At 38.1% G+C, this 22,498-nt stretch overlaps 4 protein-coding genes across 4 annotated transcripts; all 4 read right to left on the bottom strand.

The window, feature by feature from the left end:
• Positions 1-989: 989 nt before the first annotated feature.
• Positions 990-2,060, bottom strand: LOC137732657 (major strawberry allergen Fra a 1.08-like). Its single transcript, XM_068471956.1, has 2 exons — positions 1,776-2,060; positions 990-1,004 (listed from the first exon to the last, which is right to left on the bottom strand). Exons 1-2 carry the CDS (start codon positions 2,058-2,060, stop codon positions 990-992), a joined length of 300 nt encoding a protein of 99 aa, XP_068328057.1.
• A 3,818-nt stretch (positions 2,061-5,878) lies between these two features.
• LOC137730994 (major strawberry allergen Fra a 1-3-like) lies at positions 5,879-6,792 on the bottom strand. Its single transcript, XM_068470027.1, has 2 exons — positions 6,520-6,792; positions 5,879-6,365 (listed from the first exon to the last, which is right to left on the bottom strand). Exons 1-2 carry the CDS (start codon positions 6,701-6,703, stop codon positions 6,070-6,072), a joined length of 480 nt encoding a protein of 159 aa, XP_068326128.1. The 5' UTR covers positions 6,704-6,792; the 3' UTR covers positions 5,879-6,069.
• Positions 6,793-15,666: 8,874 nt separating this feature from the next.
• LOC137731783 (major allergen Pru ar 1-like) lies at positions 15,667-16,735 on the bottom strand. Its single transcript, XM_068471002.1, has 2 exons — positions 16,405-16,735; positions 15,667-16,166 (listed from the first exon to the last, which is right to left on the bottom strand). Exons 1-2 carry the CDS (start codon positions 16,586-16,588, stop codon positions 15,859-15,861), a joined length of 492 nt encoding a protein of 163 aa, XP_068327103.1. The 5' UTR covers positions 16,589-16,735; the 3' UTR covers positions 15,667-15,858.
• Positions 16,736-19,727: 2,992 nt separating this feature from the next.
• Positions 19,728-20,584, bottom strand: LOC137730842 (major strawberry allergen Fra a 1.06-like). Its single transcript, XM_068469830.1, has 2 exons — positions 20,446-20,584; positions 19,728-20,029 (listed from the first exon to the last, which is right to left on the bottom strand). The coding sequence occupies exons 1-2, from the start codon at positions 20,582-20,584 to the stop codon at positions 19,728-19,730; spliced, it is 441 nt and encodes a 146-aa protein (XP_068325931.1).
• Positions 20,585-22,498: the final 1,914 nt, after the last annotated feature.

Genomic DNA, 22,498 nt, shown 5'->3' with positions numbered 1-22,498 from the left:
CTTACACTTGTGAATAAGAGCTATCAAAGTAGGGGTTTCTTGTGTTAACACTCAGAGCAGTGCTTTGGAATCTAGGTAGAGGTAACACGGTAAACCTGTACGAAAATTGATTTTGTGGTCGGATGTTAAATGTAGTATTGCTTTTGTTGGTGTGATTCATTTGTTTGAACCTAGTTTCGTGATTGTTAGTCACTTGAATGATTTAGAAAATGGATTGTGAACTACAATTGGCTTGATCCCTCCGAAGGGTACGTAGGCAATCTAACGAGAAGTTAGATGCAACCATAAAATAAACGAGATTAAATATTAGTGGAAAATCGTCAAGGAGGGAAATGTTAGTATGATTAATAACATAAAGGGTAACTATGACATTTTTGGGCCTATCACCGTAGTTAGCTTCCGTATAAAATTTCTGAGGCATTACAATAATCGTGTCTGTTCATTATACATCGTGCGGTCAGTTTTCGTTAGGTTCTATTTATATTTGAATTTTAAATTTTGAATGATTTCTGACCGCATAACGTACGATGAACGGACACAATTGCAGAATTCCTAGGATCCCTAAGAAATAGATCCAACGGGGATCCTTTTATTTCTCACTTACCCTTTTGACATGTGAAATTCCATTACACATAAAACTAAAATATTAATATACAGAAAGTTTGGATTTTTCTCTTCCCTTCGTTACCCTTATTTTAAATCTAACAAATAAAAAATAAAATTAAAATGGGCCCGCCCACTGATCTCTCCACCATCTTTTAATTTGTGCTATTAGGTCATTTTATACTCTATTAAAAATAGTGGTGTTTTGCTAGTGATTTTTTACCACAGTGGTGGAAAGGTGTTACGTCTTTACATGACGGCATAAGTTCAAATCCTGCCAATAGCTAATCTAACATCTAATTTACTAACGCTATCAATCAACTAAAAAATAAAAAAAATAAATAAAAATAGTGGTGTTTTAAATAGAAAAACTCAAACCAATTGTACTACTCATCACATAACTATAGTAAACATCATAAAAATTGACAATATAAAGAGTAATTCAACTCCTTGTAACCCTTGCAAGGTTTGATAAAAGAACACAAATCAAAGAATATTTCTTTACAAATGAGGATGTTGAAGATTTTTTCACATCTTTATTAGAGCAAGGGTTGATCGAGCTTCCCAAACGTAAGAAACCGGATGTGGTGGGACGAGTAGAACATCATGACCGATATGAGACTTTTTACTTCACATTCTTACTTACTGAATTTAAAACTAATTATTCAATTAAACATCCTTGCTTCCCTTCTGCCCGCTATGTCCTTACAATATGACCTTTTTACAGTAGTACTCACTGTTAATTGTGTATTGCGCGAGACTTTTCAGGATTACATCATTTATTTTTCTTTGTTGTCTGGAAAACTTCGCACATGGAAGGTTTGGTATACTTCAAATGATTTTATATGAATTAGAGGAAAATGATCTATAGGCTCGTGTAAGTCATGTGCTTATGTTTGATGAAGTTGTGAGTTCAACGATACGATCGATACTTGATGAAATTTGTAATTGGTTAGTATTATTTTGTTCTTTCCAATGGTGGCAATTTTGAAAACAATTTGAAACTCGCATGAACATAAGTGTCAATGTGTTCACAATCAAAATGCGATTAACTATGTATAGTAAATATTATTTAATAATTCTGTACTTTTTCAATTATATGCTAATAGTATAAGTTGTCAAATTCTGTATATAATTATTTTTAATTCAAAACAAGAATTAAAAATAATTACAATTGTCTCAAAAATAGCATCTCCTTCAGTCAAACTGTAGTTGCAGACAAAGTTATATTTGTCAATCCCATCCAACTTGTGCTTCGCATAGCTGTATTCACTTCCTTCATCAAAGCTAATCTTCTTCATCGTTCCAACACCTCCATCTTCAAGAATTTCAGCAGTTTTGATTGCTTGTGGAGCAATTTTTGAAATGAGATTGTCAGCATCAAGAACAAGGGCATTGTACAACCTAGTAGGAGGGATGACATAGGCATATTCGGTTTCGTATGTGAAGACACCCATGGTGATGATTTCTATGAGCTTAGAAAAATGATCCAAAAAAATTATGAAAAATTAAGAATGAAATGAGGGGAAGCAAAGAGGAAGATTGATATTGGTGTGCAAAATGTGATCATCAGAGACGGTATTTATAGATTGGCTTTTTAGCCAAAATGGTCCATGAGATTTGCATAACACATCACTTTGGTCCCTGAGAATGAAAATCAATAGAAATGGTCCCTGAGATTGTCCACCATCCATTATTTTGGTCATTCCGTTAAAAACTCTGTTAAGTGTCCCGAAGTTCTTGGTCGGAAGTTTGGGCAATTTTCAAAGCTTCGTAACTCAATCGTTTATTAACCAAATTCGACTCATAATATATCAAAATGAAGATAGGAAAGTGTAGAACAACATTATACTTATTTGGAAGCTCAATGGTTGCTGGAGATGACTGGAAAATAGCTTGAAAGGTGACCGGTTTGCGGAAAAATTGGAAAACTTGCCGGAAGTTGAGTAAACTTTAAACATTCATAACATCTTCAATACTCAACGAAATCGAGTGATTCAAAAACGAAAATCATACTTTTTAACGGAATGACCAAAATAATGGATGGTGGACAATCTTAGGAACCATTTCTATTTATTTTCAATCTCAGGGACCAAAGTGATGTGTTATACAAATCTTAGGGACCATTTTAGCTAAAAATCCTTATAGATTAGGGCCAAAGGCTAAATGTGGAAAGTGGGCCCTATAACAAAAGGAGTTCAGACAAATTTTCAAATTTTCAATATTTGTTGTCCATGTGAAAAGGGAAACATATAATATTCAAATTCCGTACAACAATGTATATTGGTCAAAGAAATTAGGCCACCAGTAGAATATAATTCGTTTAGAAAAATTCAACTAATTATTCTGAATGCCAAGTAATTATGTGGAATGCACATGTCATTTTTGAAATAAATATTGAATAGCACACCAATTATGTCCGAAAATCTGATGGAAAGTTCCCAATACATGTGCAATGAAAAAAATCTGAGGTCCAAATGCTGAGTATTATTCAGTCTTGGACCAAAAAAGAAAGAAAACTTGATGCTAAGTATCAAACAAGGAAAGAATGCCTCTCGGAGAATGATATTTGCATCTAAAAATGCGATGTGTAACATTTAAGTAATTTGTGTATATCTTTTTTATTTCGATATTAAATTTTTAATGATATTTTTAGAGGTCAGAGAACTCTAGGGCCTCATTGCGAAAGCTCGCTTAGGGCCCCTAAATTCTCAGGACTGACCCTGGCTCTAACTCGGACGACCATACCTTCTCCCACCAACTTTGTCAACTGCTCCCATCCTTTTTTCTCTCTCTACAATTCATATATATTACAAGGGTGTCAGATGGGTACATATACTCTAGTGATCAATTTCTTGATCTAGAGGTAATTAGCACAAAAGCAAATAATTAAAACTCCTAAGCGGCCACCCCACAAACTACACCACTAGAACAAAGAGTTTGAGGTAGATATGCCACATAGATGAGACGTGACATACCAAGCACCTAAACCCTCACAAAAGCCATCGCAACCAATGAGGCTACAAAAATGCCGTAGCGGCACAACTTGACGAAGCAATACAGGCAAAAAAAAAACTAAAAACTAAAAACAAAAACAAACAAAAGGGCCTAGGCTAAAGAATCGACGTGTCCACAATGGAGAAGCAAATGCATAATTGGCAGGAGGCATGAGACGCTAGCTGTAGCCGAGACGACACTTAGAGGGGTGGGGCGGGAGGGGATATCTAGTTAGAACTGCCATCGTCATCGAAATGCCACCACAATCTATAAGAGCAACTCCAGTGTTGGAGTTTGCTCGGGGGACAGGCCAGGAAAAAGAGTCCGAGAGCCCGGCGTGATTGCTTAAGCGTGTGGAGCCCGAGGGATAGTGGAGGCCCGAGCACTAGGCCTGTGAGGAATTGCTAGCCCACGAGCCCGAAGTGGAGTGTCATCCCAATTTTTTATTTTTTTCTGTCAGGAGCGTGGGGGCACGTCACCCGACACGGTTTCAGCGCCACATGGTTTCCCATGGTCCGTCAACGGCTATATAACGTGGACTGTCCGATTTGCAACGGTAAAAAAAAAAAAAAAATCTTATTTAATATCAACTGTTGGATCTAAGATCAACGGTTGATACTCCTTTATAAATAAATAAAAAATAGTTTTAAAATTCAGAAATGTTACTGTTGTGCCACATGACACAATCTGGAGTGTTGGAATTCAATTTTTTTTAAATCCAATGGCAGAGATTAATTAGTTGAATTAAAAAATTTTAAAAATTGTAAAAAATGAATAAAAATCCAAAAAAATTTTGAAATTTAAAAAAAAAAATTGTTTTACTTTTCTATAAATACCTTCTCATTATCATCTATTTTACACCATAATTTCATATTTTCTCAACTACTTTCAATCACATTCCTATTTTCTCAATGAGAACGATTAAAAATCTTATCCGAAATTACAAATAAAATTATTTTGTATTATTTTATAACTTTTCGGATAATGACATGTGACGCAACGAGAACGATTAAAAATCTTATCCGAAATTACAAATAAAATTATTTTGTATTATTTTATAAATAAAAAAAATACTAATATTTTATTGCCTATTGCTAGGGCTATTAAAGTGCAACGGTAGAGATGCAAAAGGCGATTACTGTTCATTAATGGCAGTTACTGTTCACTGGTGGATAGCATAGTGTATTGTCTGGAGGGTCCCCATGTTGGAACTGCTCTAAACCTCGCCATTAGCATGACTCCATCGCATTACCCTCACCATTAGCAACTTTATCGCAAGGCAGTGCCACCACAACATAGTCAACGAGAGCCACAAAACCCGAAAGTGCAAGCCATAGAAGGAGGGTCCGACCCAACAATCAACCAAACAAACAACAACCCAAACTTGCAGATCTAGCCCCAAACAAGGGAGGAATCCCTGTATGGCAATAGATCTCGAGAATCGGTCTGAGGACTGCAACAGAGTCGGGCAAATTGGTTGCCCACAGAAAAGTGGGGGAAGAAGGTGCTAGGCAGCATCAAGTACTACAGTGAAAAGTGAGAAGGGGGAGGGGGGAGGGATCACAGAAGGACAGTAAAGGAAAGTGAGGGTCGCGGGAGGAACGGAGGGGGGAAGGGTTAAGGAGCGAGGATTGGAAAGGCTAGGAGGAGGGGACACTAGAAAGAGGCGGGAGAGGCTACCGTCGGCCCCAAGCCAAAGCAAGGGACCGATGGTTGAAAATTTTGTAGAGTTTGGGGTTTGTGGTTGGAGAGGGAGTGTTTTTCTTAAGAAGATATTCTATTCATATAAATTTGGATGGACACCAAACACTTTCACTACTCACTATGGTGGTGGTGTGGCGCTATTCTTCCCCTTCAATAAGCCATGGCAATTTGAATAAGCTTTTGGAATTTTTTTTCTTTCTTTCTGAAATTCAAACATGACAAATTGCCCCCTAGCCAAGGAATTTTGTTCATGAGCTGAAAGAATAGCCCAACTGAAATGGTAATTTGTGGGATGTGAAGATGGATATAATGGTTACCGGTACGCAATGATAGGAAGTTTATTTATTTATTTATTTTATTTTATTTTTTTACAAGGAATTTAAGGTCTTTCATCTTTTCGTCATAAGAATCTTCCATCCCAACAACAACCCAAACAGTTAACTTTTGAGTTAATTGGTCTAACTTTGGTGGAATAGCTTTTCTTTTCCTTTCTATGTGTAATTGAGTTTACCCCGTAACAGATCGGATGTGAAATTCACAAAATTGGAAGGGGAAAATAATACTCCAAGTTAAATATCATGGGATAATTTACGTATAACTAGTATACGTTTTATTTATTGAGATTGAAAATCAAATACAACATATTACTCCTTAATCATATCCAAAGTGCAAGTCAAAGAATTGCTTTGGTACGATAATAAATTGAACCACACAACTGAATAAACAGAGAAAGCAAGAGATAAGATTGTTCCCATATGGAAGGTTTTAGTTGTAGGCATCAGGATTGGCCACAAGGTGGTTCTCAATGAGCTTGAACAGACCATGGGCCCTTTCTTTGCCAGCCTTAACATGCTCTTCCTTGATCTCAACATCTCCCTTGGTGTGGTAATGACTGATGTTCTTGATGATGGAACCACTGCCAGAAGCCACCAACTTAATCTCATAAGAGATCTTCTCAATTTTGTCAGAAATGGCATCTCCTTCAATCAAACTGTAGCTGTACACAAAGTTATCTTTGTCAATTCCCTCAACCTTGTGCTTCACATAGCTGTATTCACTCCCTGTCAAATGGAAAAATGAAACAAAAATTAAGATATTAGCTAGTGTTTTCGAGATATATATTACACCACCACCAACAACAAAGCCTTATTCCATATATATTAAATAAGTAAAATTAACAAGTTAATGGAGAAAAATGGTGAAAACTAAACAAACCTTCGCCAAAGCTAACTTTCTTGATGGTTCCAACACCGCCATCTCCCTCGAGAATTTCAACAGTTTTGACTGCTTGTGGAGCAATCTTGGGAATGAGGTTGTCAGCATCAAGGACAAGGGCATTGTACAACCTAGCAGGGGGAATGACAGATGCGTATTCGGTTTCGTATGTGAGGACACCCATGATGATGATTTTTAAGAGCTTAGAAAATGATCAAGGAAATTAAGAATGAAAGGAGGAGGCAAAGAGGATGATCGGTGTTGATGTGAGAAAATGCTCTCTCCAGAGGGTGTTATTTATAGATTCGGGAGGGAGGGTACATGAATAAAATAACCCCCTATATCTGGAGTGGGGACAAAATTTGAAGTTTTCAATGGATGCTGTCCATGTGAAATGAAAATAAAATATTAATTTTCAATTGCATGGCATAAAAAAAATAAAAAATAAAAAAATAAAAATCAATGCATAAATATATTAGTCAAAGAAAGCCACCAATAAAATTCTAGAACTTGATTAGAAAAGAAAAATCAACTTATTTCTACTGGTGGGCTAACTTATTAATATTTTAATTTTCCAAAAACAAAATAATAAATAATATTTTCATTTCTATTGTCTAAGACCACCAATCAATTCAGAAATCCAATGGAGATGTGCAAGAATTGAAGGTTAATAATACAAGAGAAGGAAGAAGATGCTGAGTATTATATTCGACATAAAGACAACCTTACAATGTCGGTGGGCTGTTTAGGTTCCTTACTTTTATGTTTTACTGGTGTTACTTTCAACCTTGCAAGTTCATGGAGATTAAAACACCATAAGACACTGACCTTGAGAAGTCATTCTTAGCAGCGTAGCAATCACGAGCACACAACAACTTCGAGCAGCACCTAGAACTTTAGCAATGGCTTTCAGCACACTCACCACCACTATACAACTCGAACCTAAGGGAATTCTTTGGAGTTTGTTTCAACAGTATGTGCAGGGACTTTTGCTTAGTATTTATACTAACTTAACTCTAATGTATCTTCCCATAATGATGACAGTAAGGTTTCTTATTGTAAAAGATATTAATCTCCAAATACCGTCCAAATAGGATAGAATCAGGAACCCTTATTCTCCCAGATTAACTGGAATACTAACTTGAGTCCAAGTTATAGCATGTTAACTAAACCCTAACCCTACTTACATTCCAAACCAATCCTTATTAACTGTAGTGACCTATTAGCTATTGGATTAGGGTCTAACATCCAACAGTTACAACATGACGTTAAAATTCAACTTTTGGGCTCCTTAATACTGTATAATGATGATATTTACGTTGTGGACATCATATTAAACTATCAAAGTATAATACGTGATTACATTACAAAAATATCGTTTAATTATAGCTATCAATACCCTTTATTTATTTATTTATTTTAAAAGGTATCGTAGACTATTGATTGTGAAATTTTTTACATAGCAGAAAAAAGGATTCATCCATCTAAAAATGTGTTAGCTATGTAAAAAAAAAAAAAAAAAACTTGGATGAACAATCATTATGGGCTTGTAACCAAGTTTCCAAGTTTTCAATATATTATAGTACTTCATATATTTTACATGTAAAATTTATGTATTATAGTATAATTATATATGTTATAGAATAAAGTTAAATAAAATTAAAAAATCTGCATAAACGTCTACACGTTAGACCTTTGTCCGCCGTCCAACTAATACCTTTTAATACTTTAGTATAGGAATATTAATTAAATGTAGATAGTATTATATATATATTTTTCTTTTTATCGGGTATCTGTTTTATGTGAGACCAAGTTAAAAACATGGTTGGGTGATTATGTATGTTGAACATGGACGGGTTTTGAGGACAATCAGCTTGTTTGATGTATCAAGACAAATTTTGGGCTACCGATTGGACGATCAGATTGGTTTAGAAGGTAGTTTGTACAATATATTGTTACTTGTTACCATTTAATTGACATTTTACAATGATTAAACAAATATGATTTAAAAAATTAATTCCTACTTATTCATGCGGTCCGAATACAAAATGATCCACGCCCTTTGCACATTAAACATATTATTAATAAAAAGAGAACTTTAACGAAAAGTTCATAGTACTTTTCACTGTAACTAAAAATCATATTTTTACATTAAAAAATCAATTCTGATACTATTCATTTTATCCTTTATTTTGTTCTTACCATTAAAACTCAAAGTTTTCAAGTTATTTTCATTAGTTTTCCTTAATAAAAAAGGACTTTTTAGCCAAAATGGTTATGAGATTGTTATAGCACCTCACTTTGGTTTTTGTGATTTAAAATCAATAAAAATGATCCTTGAAATTGTTAATGATCAATCATTTTGATTCTTTTGTCTTTTGCATATTAAACGTACTTAAACATTTCTATTGTCAATTAAAAAAAAAAAGACTTTTGGTTCTTGGGTTTCAAACTTCAACTATTCAACAGATAAAATATATGTTGGGCCTAAAAAAAAAAAAAATAATTTCCTTTAGCTTTTATATTGATAGGGATCCCAATTCGTTCCTAGATTCCCGTCACTACAGATTTATTGTCTTAAACATATGGGTGGGCGCTTACAAAATTTGTCAATAACTGTAGCATCCTTTGGAACCTTATAAGGTCCAAGTGTCACGGGCCATATGTTACAAACAAAGAAAACGCCCAAGACATCATATATCTAAGCCCATAAAGCCTTGTCTTCATAGAAGCTTCTGGAACGTCCCGGAAAAATCAAGAACATGGCGGAGCATTCAAGATAATCTAGGGCATTCCGGAACAATCCACACAAGTGTACATATTCAAGCCTCACCTAGAACAATCTAGATTAGGCAAGTTGTATCTAGAACTATTCTAGATATTTTTGGATGTAAGTAGGGAATTCTAGAACCCTCCATTGAGGAGGTTACTTAGGCCTATAAATAGGAGGCAAGGCCATTTGGCCAAAGCATCCAAGAGTTGTAAGCAATTGTAAAGCTCTCCAAAGTTTCAATACAAAACTTCCATTCTCCTATCTTCTAAGTGATCTTAGCATTCTCCAAGCTATCTTAGCTTTCTTTGTGATTCAATCCGGGGAAGCGAGGCTTCAAAGGCTTACTTAGCTTGTTCATCGAGGTTTCAAGTCTAAGTGCCGCACGGGCGGAAGGCTTAAAGAGTCATCCCGTGACAGCTGGTATCAGAGCCTTGTTCGTGAATCACTTGAAAGAAAGTAGGATATGGCAAGTGGAGAGATGGTGTCCGGAGTCTCCGACCCAAGGGAGCGTACTGCCGAGGTCCAAGATGTTGCCAAGAGCAAGCCAAAGTTAAAGGACTTGCAAGCATCAATGGAGACCATGGAGGAGCGACTCGAGAAGGTGGAACGAACCATACTCGAGTTCGATACTCGACTTGATGAGGACGTTGTCGACAAGGAGGAAATCCAAACCATGGTGGAAGATGGTAAGGATGAACTACGTGGCTTGGTGGAAGGGCTACGAGATGAGCTCCTTGGCGCCCTCAATACCGTGGCAGACAAGATGCGGAGGGAAGTCCAGGTTCACCTTGACAACATGGAGGCAAGGCTTGTGGCGCTTCAAGAGGAGATAAAAGACACAAAAGAACTTAAGGGAGATGTGGCGTTTTGCAAAGAAGCAATTGTGAAGCAATTCGTGCAAGGGCCGAGGGAAATCAAGGCGTTGGACTCCAAGGTAATCGACTCCTTTAAACCCAAATCCTATAATGGGAAAAGGGAAGCAAAGGAGCTCGACACATTCGTGTGGAACGTGGAGCGATACTTCAAGTACCTGAAGCTTGAAGATGACGAGTCCAAAATCGCCACAGCAACCATGTTCTTAGCTGACAATGCCCTTATGTGGTGGCGTCGCCGGAGCATGGAGATTGAACAAGGTACGTTCTCCCTCACCACTTGGGATGAATTTAAGAAAGATCTTATGTTGCACTTCTATCCCCAAAATGCCAAGTATGAAGCCAAGGAGAAACTAAGGTGGCTCAAGCAAACGGGGAGCGTCAAAGACTATGTCAACACCTTCGTGAGTTTGTTATTCGAGGTGCCCAACATGCTAGAGGAAGACAAGCTCATGTACTTCATGAGTGGACTGCAAAATTGGGCAAAACTCGAACTACAAAGGAGGCACGTGCAAACATTGTCTGATGCCATTGCCGCCGCCGAATCCTTGATTGAGTTTAGATCAAGCCACCAAGGTGATTCCAAGTCCACGGGGAAGAGGGGTAACCATGAGAAAAGTGGGGGAGCACATAAGCCGAAGGATAAGGCTGAGACAAGCAAAGGGGCTGAGACAAGCAAACCGAAGGAGAAGAAAGCCGATAAGCATGACAAAGGCAAGGGTAAGTCTTGGCAACCCACTTGTTACTTATGCAACGGCCCTCACATGATGCGAGATTGCCCACAGAAGAACGCCCTTAAGGCCATAGCTTTCAAGGAGGACAAGGGCGAGGAGAGTAACGATGCAAGGATGGGATGCATCCGTCTGCTGAATGCCATCCAAACAACCCTTCCACAACCAAAGGCTCAAGTTGAGGGAGGATCATTGTTCGTCGACGTCAAGACTGGTGACAAGACGACGCGTGTGTTGGTGGACACGGGAGCAACCCACAACTTCATGACGTCGGAGGAAGCTATAAGGCTTGGCCTCCGAGTCACAAAGGAGCCCGGTAGCGTGAAGACGGTAAATTCTGCTGCCACCCCCATCGTCGGAATTGCGCGCAATGTACAAGTAGACATTGGCGCATGGAAGGGAAAGATCGACTTCACCATAGTCAAGATGGACGACTATGGCGTAGTCATTGGGTTAGAGTTCATGGATAAGGTACGAGCCTTTCCCATTCCCTTCTACAATATTTTCTGTATCTTGGACGAAGGAAGACAACCTTGCCTGGTGCCATTGGAGAGGCAAGCCAAGAAGTGTACCCAGCACTTGTCGGCAATGCAATTTGCCAAGTCCTGGAAGAAAGGCGAGGCCACATTTCTTGCAACCCTAATGTTGAATGAAGGGGAGGAGAAGTACGGGCCTTTGCCGAAACAAGTGGAAGCAGTCCTTATGGAGTTTGCAGACGTGATGCCTAAGGAACTGCCAAAGAAGTTGCCACCAAGGAGAGAGGTCGACCATGCGATTGAGTTGGAGCCTGGTGCTAAGCCTCCCTCCAAATCACCTTATAGGATGTCGCCACCCGAGTTGGAGGAATTGAGGAAGCAACTCAACGAGCTACTTGATGCTGGCTACATCCAACCCTCCAAGTCCCCATATGGTGCACCCGTCTTGTTCCAACGCAAGAAAGAAGGTAGCCTAAGGTTGTGCATCGACTATAGAGCATTGAACAAGATTACCATCAAGAACAAGTACCCACTTCCGTTGATCGCCGACTTATTCGATCAACTTGGTGAAGCAAGGTACTTCACAAAGTTAGATCTTCGATCGGGATACTACCAAGTGAGGATAGCCCCTGGAGACGAATCAAAGACGGCGATGGTGACCAGATATGGATCGTTCGAGTATAAAGTCATGCCATTTGGTCTGACCAATGCCCCTGCAACATTCTGCACATTAATGAACAAGGTATTCCATCCTTATCTTGACAAGTTTGTCGTGGTTTACATTGATGATATTGTTATCTATAGCAAGACATTGGAGGAGCACGTCAAGCACTTGCGCATAGTGTTCAAGACCCTTCGGGAACATGAACTCTATGTCAAGAAGGAGAAATGCTCCTTCGCCACACAAGAAGTAGAATTTCTTGGCCACAAGATAAAGGAGGGGAAACTTATGATGGAAAAGGGCAAGATCAAGGCCATTCAAGAGTGGGAACCGCCGACCAAGGTGCCAACACTACGATCCTTTCTGGGGCTAGCCAACTACTATCGGAGATTCATTAAAGGGTACTCAGCTATAGCGGCACCCTTAACAGACCTTCTTAAGAAGAACAAGACATGGGAATGGACGGACAGGTGTCAAGAGGCCTTTGAGAGGTTGAAGAAGGCCCTAATGGAGGAACCTGTACTAAGGTTGCCCGACCTTAGTAAGCCATTCGAGTTGCACACTGATGCTTCCGACTTTGCCATAGGAGGAGTGTTGATGCAAGAGGGACATCCGATAGCCTATGAAAGTCGCAAGCTAAACAATGCCGAGAAGAGGTACACGACACATGAAAAGGAGATGACCGCCATCGTCCATTGCCTTAGAGTTTGGAGGCATTACTTGCTTGGTACTCCCTTCATCATCAAGACGGACAACGTTGCCACTAGCTACTTTCAAACCCAACAAAAGCTCACACCTAAGCAAGCAAGGTGGCAAGAGTTCTTAGCGGAGTTTGATTACAAGCTAGAGTACAAGCAAGGGAAGGAGAATGTGGTGGCCGATGCTCTAAGTAGACGAGTAGAGTTAATGGCTACGGTACTCAAGCCGCAAAGCCATCTCTTGGGCCGTGTCCGAGAAGGGTTATCACATGACGTCCAAGCCAAGAACATTGTGGAGTTTGTCAAGGAGGGGAAGACAAGAAGGTTTTGGCTTGAGGACGGCTTGCTATACACCAAGGGCAAAAGGATCTACATCCCAAAGTGGGGAAGCTTAAGGAAAGAAATCCTAAAGGAGTGCCATGACTCAATGTGGGCAGGACATCCTGGCACTCACCGCACGTTGGCTTTGGTGAGCAATGCTTATTATTGGCCACAAATGCGGGATGATGTAGATTCATACGTGAAGACTTGTCTTGTGTGCCAACAAGACAAAGTGGAACAAAGGCAACCGGGAGGACTGTTGGAACCACTTCCCACCCCATCAAGACCATGGGAGTGTTTAACCATGGATTTCATCACACATCTGCCCAAGTCTGATGGATGTGGATCTATCTTCGTCGTGGTCGATAGATTCACCAAGTATGCCACTTTCATACCCGCACCTGTGGAGTGCACAGCCGAAGTAGCTGCACGCTTGTTTCTAAAGCACGTGGTGAAGTATTGGGGAGTTCCGAGGAGCATAGTCAGTGATCGAGATGCTCGCTTCACTGGAAGATTTTGGAAAGAGCTCTTCAAGCTACTTGGCTCAAAGTTAGACTTTTCCACCGCTTTTCATCCCCAAACTGATGGACAAACGGAGCGGGTTAATGCATTGTTAGAGACTTATTTGCGGCACTATGTTAGTGCCAATCAACGAGATTGGGCTAAGTTACTTGATGTTGCCCAATTCTCTTATAACTTGCAACGTTCGGAGTCGACGGGGAAAAGTCCATTCGAGTTGGCTATAGGGCAACAACCCTTGACCCCGAACACGGTCGTGACTGGCTACACGGGGAATAGTCCAGCCGCTTTCAAAACCGCTAAGGAGTGGCAATTAGCCCACGAACTTGCTCGAGCTCATTTGGAGAAGGCTTCAAAGAAGATGAAGAAATGGGCGGATCGTAAGCGAAGGAATGTGGAGTTCCAAACCGGCGACCAAGTCTTTGTGAAGCTTAATGCGTCTCAGCACAAGAGTACTCGTGGCTTACACAAGAGCTTGTTGCGGAAATATGAGGGACCATTCCCTATCATCAAGAAGGTTGGCAAAGCCGCTTATGTCGTGGAACTCCCACCCCGTCTCAAGTTCCACCCGGTGTTCCATGTGAGCAACTTGAAGCCTTATCATGCAGACAATGAGGAACCAAGCCGAGGTGAGTCTCATCGAGCACCCCCTTTGATGACGGAGGCATTTGACAAAGAAGTGGAGAGCATCGAAGCCAAGCGTGTCGTGGTGCGACCAAGACAACCAAAGCATGTGGAGTACTTTGTCAAATGGAAAGGGCTACCATACTCCGAAGCGACATGGGAGAAGGAGACGTCCTTATGGCAATATAAGGACTTGATTAATACATTCGAGAGGCAAGAGTCGACGAGGACGTCGACGGCTTAAGTGGGGGAGGATGTCACGGGCCATATGTTACAAACAAAGAAAACGCCCAAGACATCATATATCTAAGCCCATAAAGCCTTGTCTTCATAGAAGCTTCTGGAACGTCCCGGAAAAATCAAGAACATGGCGGAGCATTCAAGATAATCTAGGGCATTCCGGAACAATCCACACAAGTGTACATATTCAAGCCTCACCTAGAACAATCTAGATTAGGCAAGTTGTATCTAGAACTATTCTAGATATTTTTGGATGTAAGTAGGGAATTCTAGAACCCTCCATTGAGGAGGTTACTTAGGCCTATAAATAGGAGGCAAGGCCATTTGGCCAAAGCATCCAAGAGTTGTAAGCAATTGTAAAGCTCTCCAAAGTTTCAATACAAAACTTCCATTCTCCTATCTTCTAAGTGATCTTAGCATTCTCCAAGCTATCTTAGCTTTCTTTGTGATTCAATCCGGGGAAGCGAGGCTTCAAAGGCTTACTTAGCTTGTTCATCGAGGTTTCAAGTCTAAGTGCCGCACGGGCGGAAGGCTTAAAGAGTCATCCCGTGACACAAGGTCTCTCTGCTTTGTAACTTTTATATGTTAGAACAAAGTTTAAGCATATATATGGGCCGTGTTAATTCTTTCCCATGTTGTGGTTGATTAACTTGGATGATCAATTGGTGTTTGGTAGAAAACATGTTTTGGGTTTGGACAAGGCAGAATTGTAGTACAGAAAATACACACAACACACAATTGAAAAATGTTACACCTGAGGCAATTGTCATATTTATAGAGAGTGTAAAGTGGTCATGGACTGCCTCGCAAGTAGCCTTGAGTTGGGGCTTTAGTGTGTTTCATGGCGCTCAAGACTGTATCAGGTCCTTTTTTATGACAATTTACCAAGTGTTTCTAGGCCTCGTCTCATATCGGTTCTGATACCACTTTGTATTCAATTTCATCTCTTTCGTAATTCTTAAATCAGCTGCAAATTTATGGTGTTTCTGCAACTAGTTTCTTATTTTGCGGGAGTTTAAATCATTTCCACTCCAGTGAATCAAAAGAAGTGATTTACTAAAATAAAACAGTTGACAGAGGCCAATTAAGAATTTCCGGCTAGAATTCCAATCTGTTTATTATCTGAGATTTGCCCTTCCACTTTACTTAAGATGGATGCTGCTGAGATATTTGGAGGAACTATCGGATAAAAAAAAATTGGATAAACTACTTCTACACAACAGATCCCCTGATTAAGTAAATTAGAACCGAAACTAAATATTTCTTAATCACAATCTTGTACAACAAGAAGAAAGTTTAGGAAAGAACAAGAAGAAAAGCACTTACGGAAAAAAGGAGAACAACATGAACAATATGTTAGATATATTGTACACAGCAGAATTCCCCAAAATTTATACGACTACTGAAAGTTTTCTTAAAAATTTTCAGACGTAGGCGCGAGGGTGCGCCATGAGGTAGGCTTCCAAAACTTCATACATCCCAATAGCTCTATCCTTGCCAAGCTCAATGTCTTCTTCTTTGATCTGCATATCATCTTTGGTTTTGTATGTGCTGGTCAAATGACAGATGCATCCTCCTCTTCCATACCCCTCAAACTTGACTTCATATGTTATGTATTCAAGCTTGTCCAACAAGTGATCCGTTGCATCGCTTTCGATGAAGGTGTAGGTGCAGCTGAGTGCCTCCTTGTCCAAAGCATCAATCCTGTGCTTAGCATATTTCATAGGACTAGCTGCACATCCCCAACAAAACCAACACAAAAATTAGATATGGAATTTCATGTAAAAACATAGAGAAAGAAAAATGGAAAATTGACCAAAATGATTTTGTTTTTCAGTATATTATCTTTATCTGATTGCTACATCGTTAATCTTTGGTTTGATTTTGATCGGTTCAACAATTGAGATTTGATTTATTATCCAATTTTCCAAGAAAAAGAGGGTTGACTTTTAATTTGCCTAACAATTTACCTTCAGTGAAGTTGATCTGTTTGATGGTTCCAACTTCTCCTGAACCGCTAAGGAATTCAATACTTTTAATTGATGAGAACATGAGCTTGGGGCAGATGTTGTGGGCATCCAAGATCAAGGCGTTGAACATCCTCTGTGGCGTCACCTGAGTCACAAACTTCTGGCTGATCTTGGTGACACCCATGCTTGCTTTGCTTGATGAACAACACTTGGGAGTTGGGATCAAAGAAAAAAAAGGTTTTGATTTGTGAAAATATCAAGAGGGAGGGAGGAGCAAAGGTTATCCGATTAATTATTTTTGAATGTGGATGATGAAGACCGAACTTTAGGTGGTGGGCTGCTGCTGCTTTGCTGGGAAGTTGTTGGTATGCATAATATTTTTTTTTTAAAGCAAATAAATTCAATATGCAATATGTAATGGTGGAATGCGATGTATAAGTTGGACTAAATGTAACCTAATGTGGACTTTTCAACAAGGGGAGGGAATCCGATGGTCCCTTTTGAAAAATGACAAACTGGATGACTTGTAGTCACATGAAATCTTCATGCTCTGAAAGGTACATGGTATGTTTTATATTTAGGAGGAAGATTGCTTGAAATGTTAGGCTTCTAGTGACATGGAATTTTCAAAGTTGCTTGAAATGTTAGACTTGTGGTGACACAGGAAATTTTCATGCTCTGAGAGAAGATCTAACTCATCTCATATTAAGCAACAATCAAATCTAACTTTGTCAAGACTACATGAACTTCCATGCAATGTTCAAGTTTTGGTGCTGGTAGAATTTGTTCAAGCTTTGGAAACAATTTGGTACCGACCACCACTGACCAATTATGTTTCCCTACTGATGTTAAGTCACCACCATCACCTCTTCAAATTTTGTAACACCTGTTGTGATGCAACAATCTATATTATTACCATTTACCTCCATTTATAAGGGTGGAACTAGGAATTTTACGAGGCAGGTTACTATGTCTTAAATAGGCAAGATTTGAATAAAATTCTATTCCTTTTCTCACAGGGAGGAAGCTTGAATGTTATGGCGCAACTGATTGACTATTATTTCAGATTGAGTCACTAAGATAAGATAGCCTAAACTATTTTAAATAGAGAGCAACACCAAAAATTAGTACTAAGATTGATTAGTGTCAAAACCATAACTTAAATGCCATCAAGCACTGTACGTGAAAGCCTATAAGATCAAAATAGCTCAAACAAAAATACGTGGAAGGAGATCAACTGTATTCTTCCACTGTAAATATTAGATCAAAATACTTTTATACCCTTTCATTACTGTAAAGATCGAAAATGAATATGTTTAAATCTTATTTATTAACCAAAAAAATATTCGAACCTCATTACATGAATTATAAGATCAAATCATATATGATTTAGCTTTTTGTTTTACTCACTATAACAATATTGACCTTGACCAAAAAATAAAATAAAAACAATATTGACCTATAATAAGAGCTTACCGTATAATTATTATTTTTAAGTAAATTGTAGCAATAATGCTTCAATTTTAATCAAATTAGAGCAATGGTCCCTCAACTTTAATCAAATTGGAGTAATGGTCCTTCAACTAAAAATTCATTATCATTGGTCCCTCAACTCATCAAAACGGATAGCTATGATCATTTTTATCAACTTCGTTAGACTTTATGTTAAAAAGAGTCATGTGTCATGCATATGAGGCTAAATTAAAGGACACATATAAAAAAATCAAATAAGAAAAATTGTATCAATGATTCCTCAACACATGTTTTTCAGCCTTTAGGCAGCAGAAGGATCAGAACAAAGAAAACCCAAAACTTTCCTCTTTTCTTCATCATTTTGGCATGATAATTTTCACCAGCACCTCCGTGATCTTTATGATTTGATGGGCCTTTATCACTTTTTGTTGTATTTTATTCTAGGAGAAATGCTAACTAGATTTTTTTTTAAGTATGACTCTTATAAACTCTCTATTATTTCATAGTTTGACGTCAATTATAGTGTCAACATTATAAAATATCGTATAAAAAACATGAGGTAGTAAAGAATACATGGAGAGTCCCACTTTTGAGAGTGTCCCTTAGCATTTCTCTTATTCCAGTGCTAACATTATAAAATATTATGTTAAAAATAATTTTCAACTACTAATATTATAACACTTGGTGTATCACATGATGTGGCGATTGATGGTTATACTATTTTTTTAAATCATTAAAAAAAAAACCTAATCATCAACAGCCATGTGGTTTACAAAAGATGACCTAAAAATTTGGTTGACATTAATCCCTTCCTTTCGGATCTGAAATGCTAGAGAGAGCAAGACACAAAACAAAAAACAAAAAAAACAAAAAATACTAAAAAAAAAAAAAAAGCCCAAAAACCGAAAAACCAAAAAACAAAAGAGAAAGAGACAGAGAAAGGTACAGAAAAAGGAAAAGGAGGAGGTGGATATGAGACGCCAGCGATGGAAGGTTTGCCGGTGTCGGTGAAGGAGACAGACAGAGACGACGATGAAGAAAAGAGGAAGCAGACATGGAGGAGAAACCATGAGAGGAGTGTTTATTATCTAATGAATGGGTGTAATAGACCCCAACAAAAAGGAGACAATTTTGTGCGCTCAAAGTAGGTGTGATCTTTTTGTGACTTTAATAAGTGATTGACACGTATTTATTATTTTAATTTTTTTTAATTTTATTGTCATAAATTTAATGTATCAAACATTTATTAGAATCACAAAAAAACAATACTCATTTTGGATGCAGAAGATTTGACCTCAACAAAATAGCCAAACCCATCTAATTCATTTATTTATGATCCTATTAGAATAAAAAAGAAAAAAAATTCCATGGATACAAGTACCCATGGGTCAAATGGCCATTCCTGAGCCCATCAGTCATGGATTGGTTATTGGGAGATTGTGGCCCCATAGTTTATGTTCCTTTCAAGCTGAGCCCATTCTAAACCTTAGTTATAGGCTTTATAAATAATAAATAAATAAGAAGAAAAGGGTAATAATTTTCCCGCACCCATCTTATTCTCTATACATTTTTATTTATTTATGACTATTAAATTGTTGAAGGAAGAGGGTCAAAAGACGGAAATTAACAGAAAGTTTGTAAGAGATGAAAATGAGTGTGTGAAAATCATGGAAAAATTATTTTTATTGAAGTCAATACATGGAGAAGGTATATTCCAATGGCCATAGTTACAGGCATTGTCAAGCATATTTCCATTTATCAATCCCCACAAGCTAGTGAAGGCAAAACCCCCACCGCCCCCCACCCCACCCGTAAAAGAAAATTCTTTAGGGCCTCTATCTACATAAGATTTAAGCATAGGCATCAGGATTTTGGAGGAGATAGGCTTCCACAACTCTGTACATCCCCAAGGCCCTTTCCCTGCCAGCTTTTATTTCTTCCTCTTTCAGCACAACGTCACCCTTGGTGTAGTAATTGCTTACCAACCGGTTCTTACTACCCCCATCTGATGCAGCTTCAAACCTAGCCTTATAAGTGATGTATTCAAGTTTCTCCGCTACTAATGGTTCTCCTTCAACCAAAGTGTAAGCATATACAAAGTTCTCTTCGTCGACGTCGTCAACCCGGTTTATCACAGATTTGAGCTGGCTACCTACATGAAAAAATTATTACGTGTATTCAACAACTTTGTACATTATAAAATGATCAACATGTGGGGTGTGTTCTCCGGCATATATATTATGTTGCCGGCCAAACTATCAATCTGATACCACATATTCAAGTGTATATTTATTTAGAGGGACGGACAAGGGGAACCAAAACATCCTTCACCTTAGCTAGTTTGAGAGTTGATGCTTTGCATCATCCTAATTCAACGAGCTAATATCGCCTAATCTTCTCTTTTATGAAAAAAAAAAGTGAAAGTGTCTACTCAAATAGTGGTATAGAATCTTTGGATTGATAGTCTAGTACGAGAATATTTCACTCGCAGTGTTATATGGTAGCCAGGTATTATTTACATGCCTTCAGCGAAGTTGATCTTCTTAATGCTTCCTGCTCTTCCGTCACCTTTGAGGTTGTCAATGCTCTTAACAGCCTCTGGCATGAGCTCTGGGATCAGGATGTGAGCATCAAGAACCAAGGCCTTGAATAACCTGTCCGGAGGGATTGGGGAAGTGTACTCATCTGTACGAGTGAAGACACCCATGCCGGAATTTACAAAAATGAAATGAATAAGCAAATGGCTTGTTATTGGAAAAAAAGGTCAGGGGGATAATATATATAACGATGAGGTTGAGGATGTTGAGGATTTATGTCTAACATAAGGGGCGGTATTTCCAGGGTTGATTTCCCAATCCGCTACAGGAAAGACAAAAGAAAAGAATTTTTTTTGTTTCGAAGAACAAATTTGTGCCTTGTGATACCTTATTGAAATGGCAAACAACGAATGAAGCGTTTCCAGCTGCTTCTTAATGAAGGTTTTTTTTATTTTTTTTATTTTAATGAAATGTTTTTTTAGGGTCTATTTGATAATTATTTTAGTTTTTAAAACGAAAAATTGATTATTTACTACTTTGAATATTGCCTGCCAAATTTTTTGTTTTTTTTTAAATAACGATATATTTACACATACCGTGTTTTACCACTATGACGAAAAACAATCATGCTTATGCATCATGGTATGGATTCAATCTCTACTAGTTTTTCTCCTTTCAACAACTTAATTCACTAAAGCTATCATTTGTAAAAGAAAACACACTATATATATTTACACTTAGTGGTGAGATAAATTGGTTTCGAACTCACTATCAAGGAGATCCGAGTCTAAGACATCTCATTTACAGAAAAAGAATAATATTGCTAGACTATAGTACTAAATGACATTAAAAGCCAAGCCAAAATTTGAAATCTCATAAAAGTAACTTTCAATTTTGATTTTTATATTTTTTTGACAACTAAAATTAATTACTAAACAAGTTTTCAATTTTCGAAAAAAATAAAATAAAATAAAACAAAACAAAATAGTTAGCAAATGACTAAATAACACATCTTAATTTGGTTAAGGATATCCATAATTTCATACATACAGTTTTTTTTTCACGAACACAGTGAAACTAATGAGGGATTGCATATTCAACGCTAAGGAGATCACATGTACCATATTAGTATACCATTTGTACATGTTATATCAATTAATTATATGCATCACTTCACATAAATGGTACAAATATATGATCTACTTCGTAATCCCAATGAATTACAAATTTAAAAAAATTAGCCTTGTTAAAGTTAATTGATATTTTCGAAGAGATTGCGCCTTGTTAGTAATGATCCAAAAGTCAAATACCAAGAGGGACATGATCATGGAGAGATAAGTAGGTAGGGTCCGTGTCATGGACGATTGATACTATGAGCACATGATGACAAATAAATGTATGGATGTGCTTTTTAACTTCCGGTTTTGTTTTTTTTTTTTTGAGTAAATTATATTTGATCCCGGATCGATTTTAACTTTTTACAATATCTTTAAAACATTTTAATTTCATACATTTACTTATCATTTTATTTTAATTTTATATATCCGTTAGAAAATCTATTAAGTAACCTGTTAAGTGATAACATGACAAATATAAGATTCCCATTTGTGTTGACGTGTCTGTCATATTTGTGTCACGTAACTAAACACTTAATAAAAAATTTAAAATATTAAAAGAATTAATTAAAGAAAATTCATAAAAAAAAATTTAAAAAAAAAATCCAGAAATCCCCTTCGTCTTCCCCACCCATCACCCACCCCCAAAAATCTCACCGGAGCCCACCCCTTTCTCCCATACCCCATCACCCACCCCCAAAAATCCCCTTCTCCCGGTCGTGCTTGAACAACCCGGACCACTCAACCCAACTGAAGAGGCGGAGGTGCACGAAGGTGTGGATGCGGCTTCGGTGGCGGCTTCCAAATTCCCCTACCCAGGTAAAGTTTGGGGCTCTTGAGCTTCTTCACGCTGTCCTCCAGCTGGTTCCCCGGACCACATCCACCACTCGGCTCGAGGTCCGATTCAAATCCGACGAATAAGGATGAGGGATTGTTGATGGATAAAGTGGATGTGATGGTGGTTGTATG

The sequence above is a fragment of the Pyrus communis genome, chromosome 4 (assembly GCF_963583255.1).
Source record: "Pyrus communis chromosome 4, drPyrComm1.1, whole genome shotgun sequence".
Classification (NCBI taxonomy): Eukaryota; Viridiplantae; Streptophyta; class Magnoliopsida; order Rosales; family Rosaceae; genus Pyrus; species Pyrus communis.
Note: the sequence above shows the minus strand (reverse complement) of the source record. Positions and strands in the feature narration are given on the sequence as shown.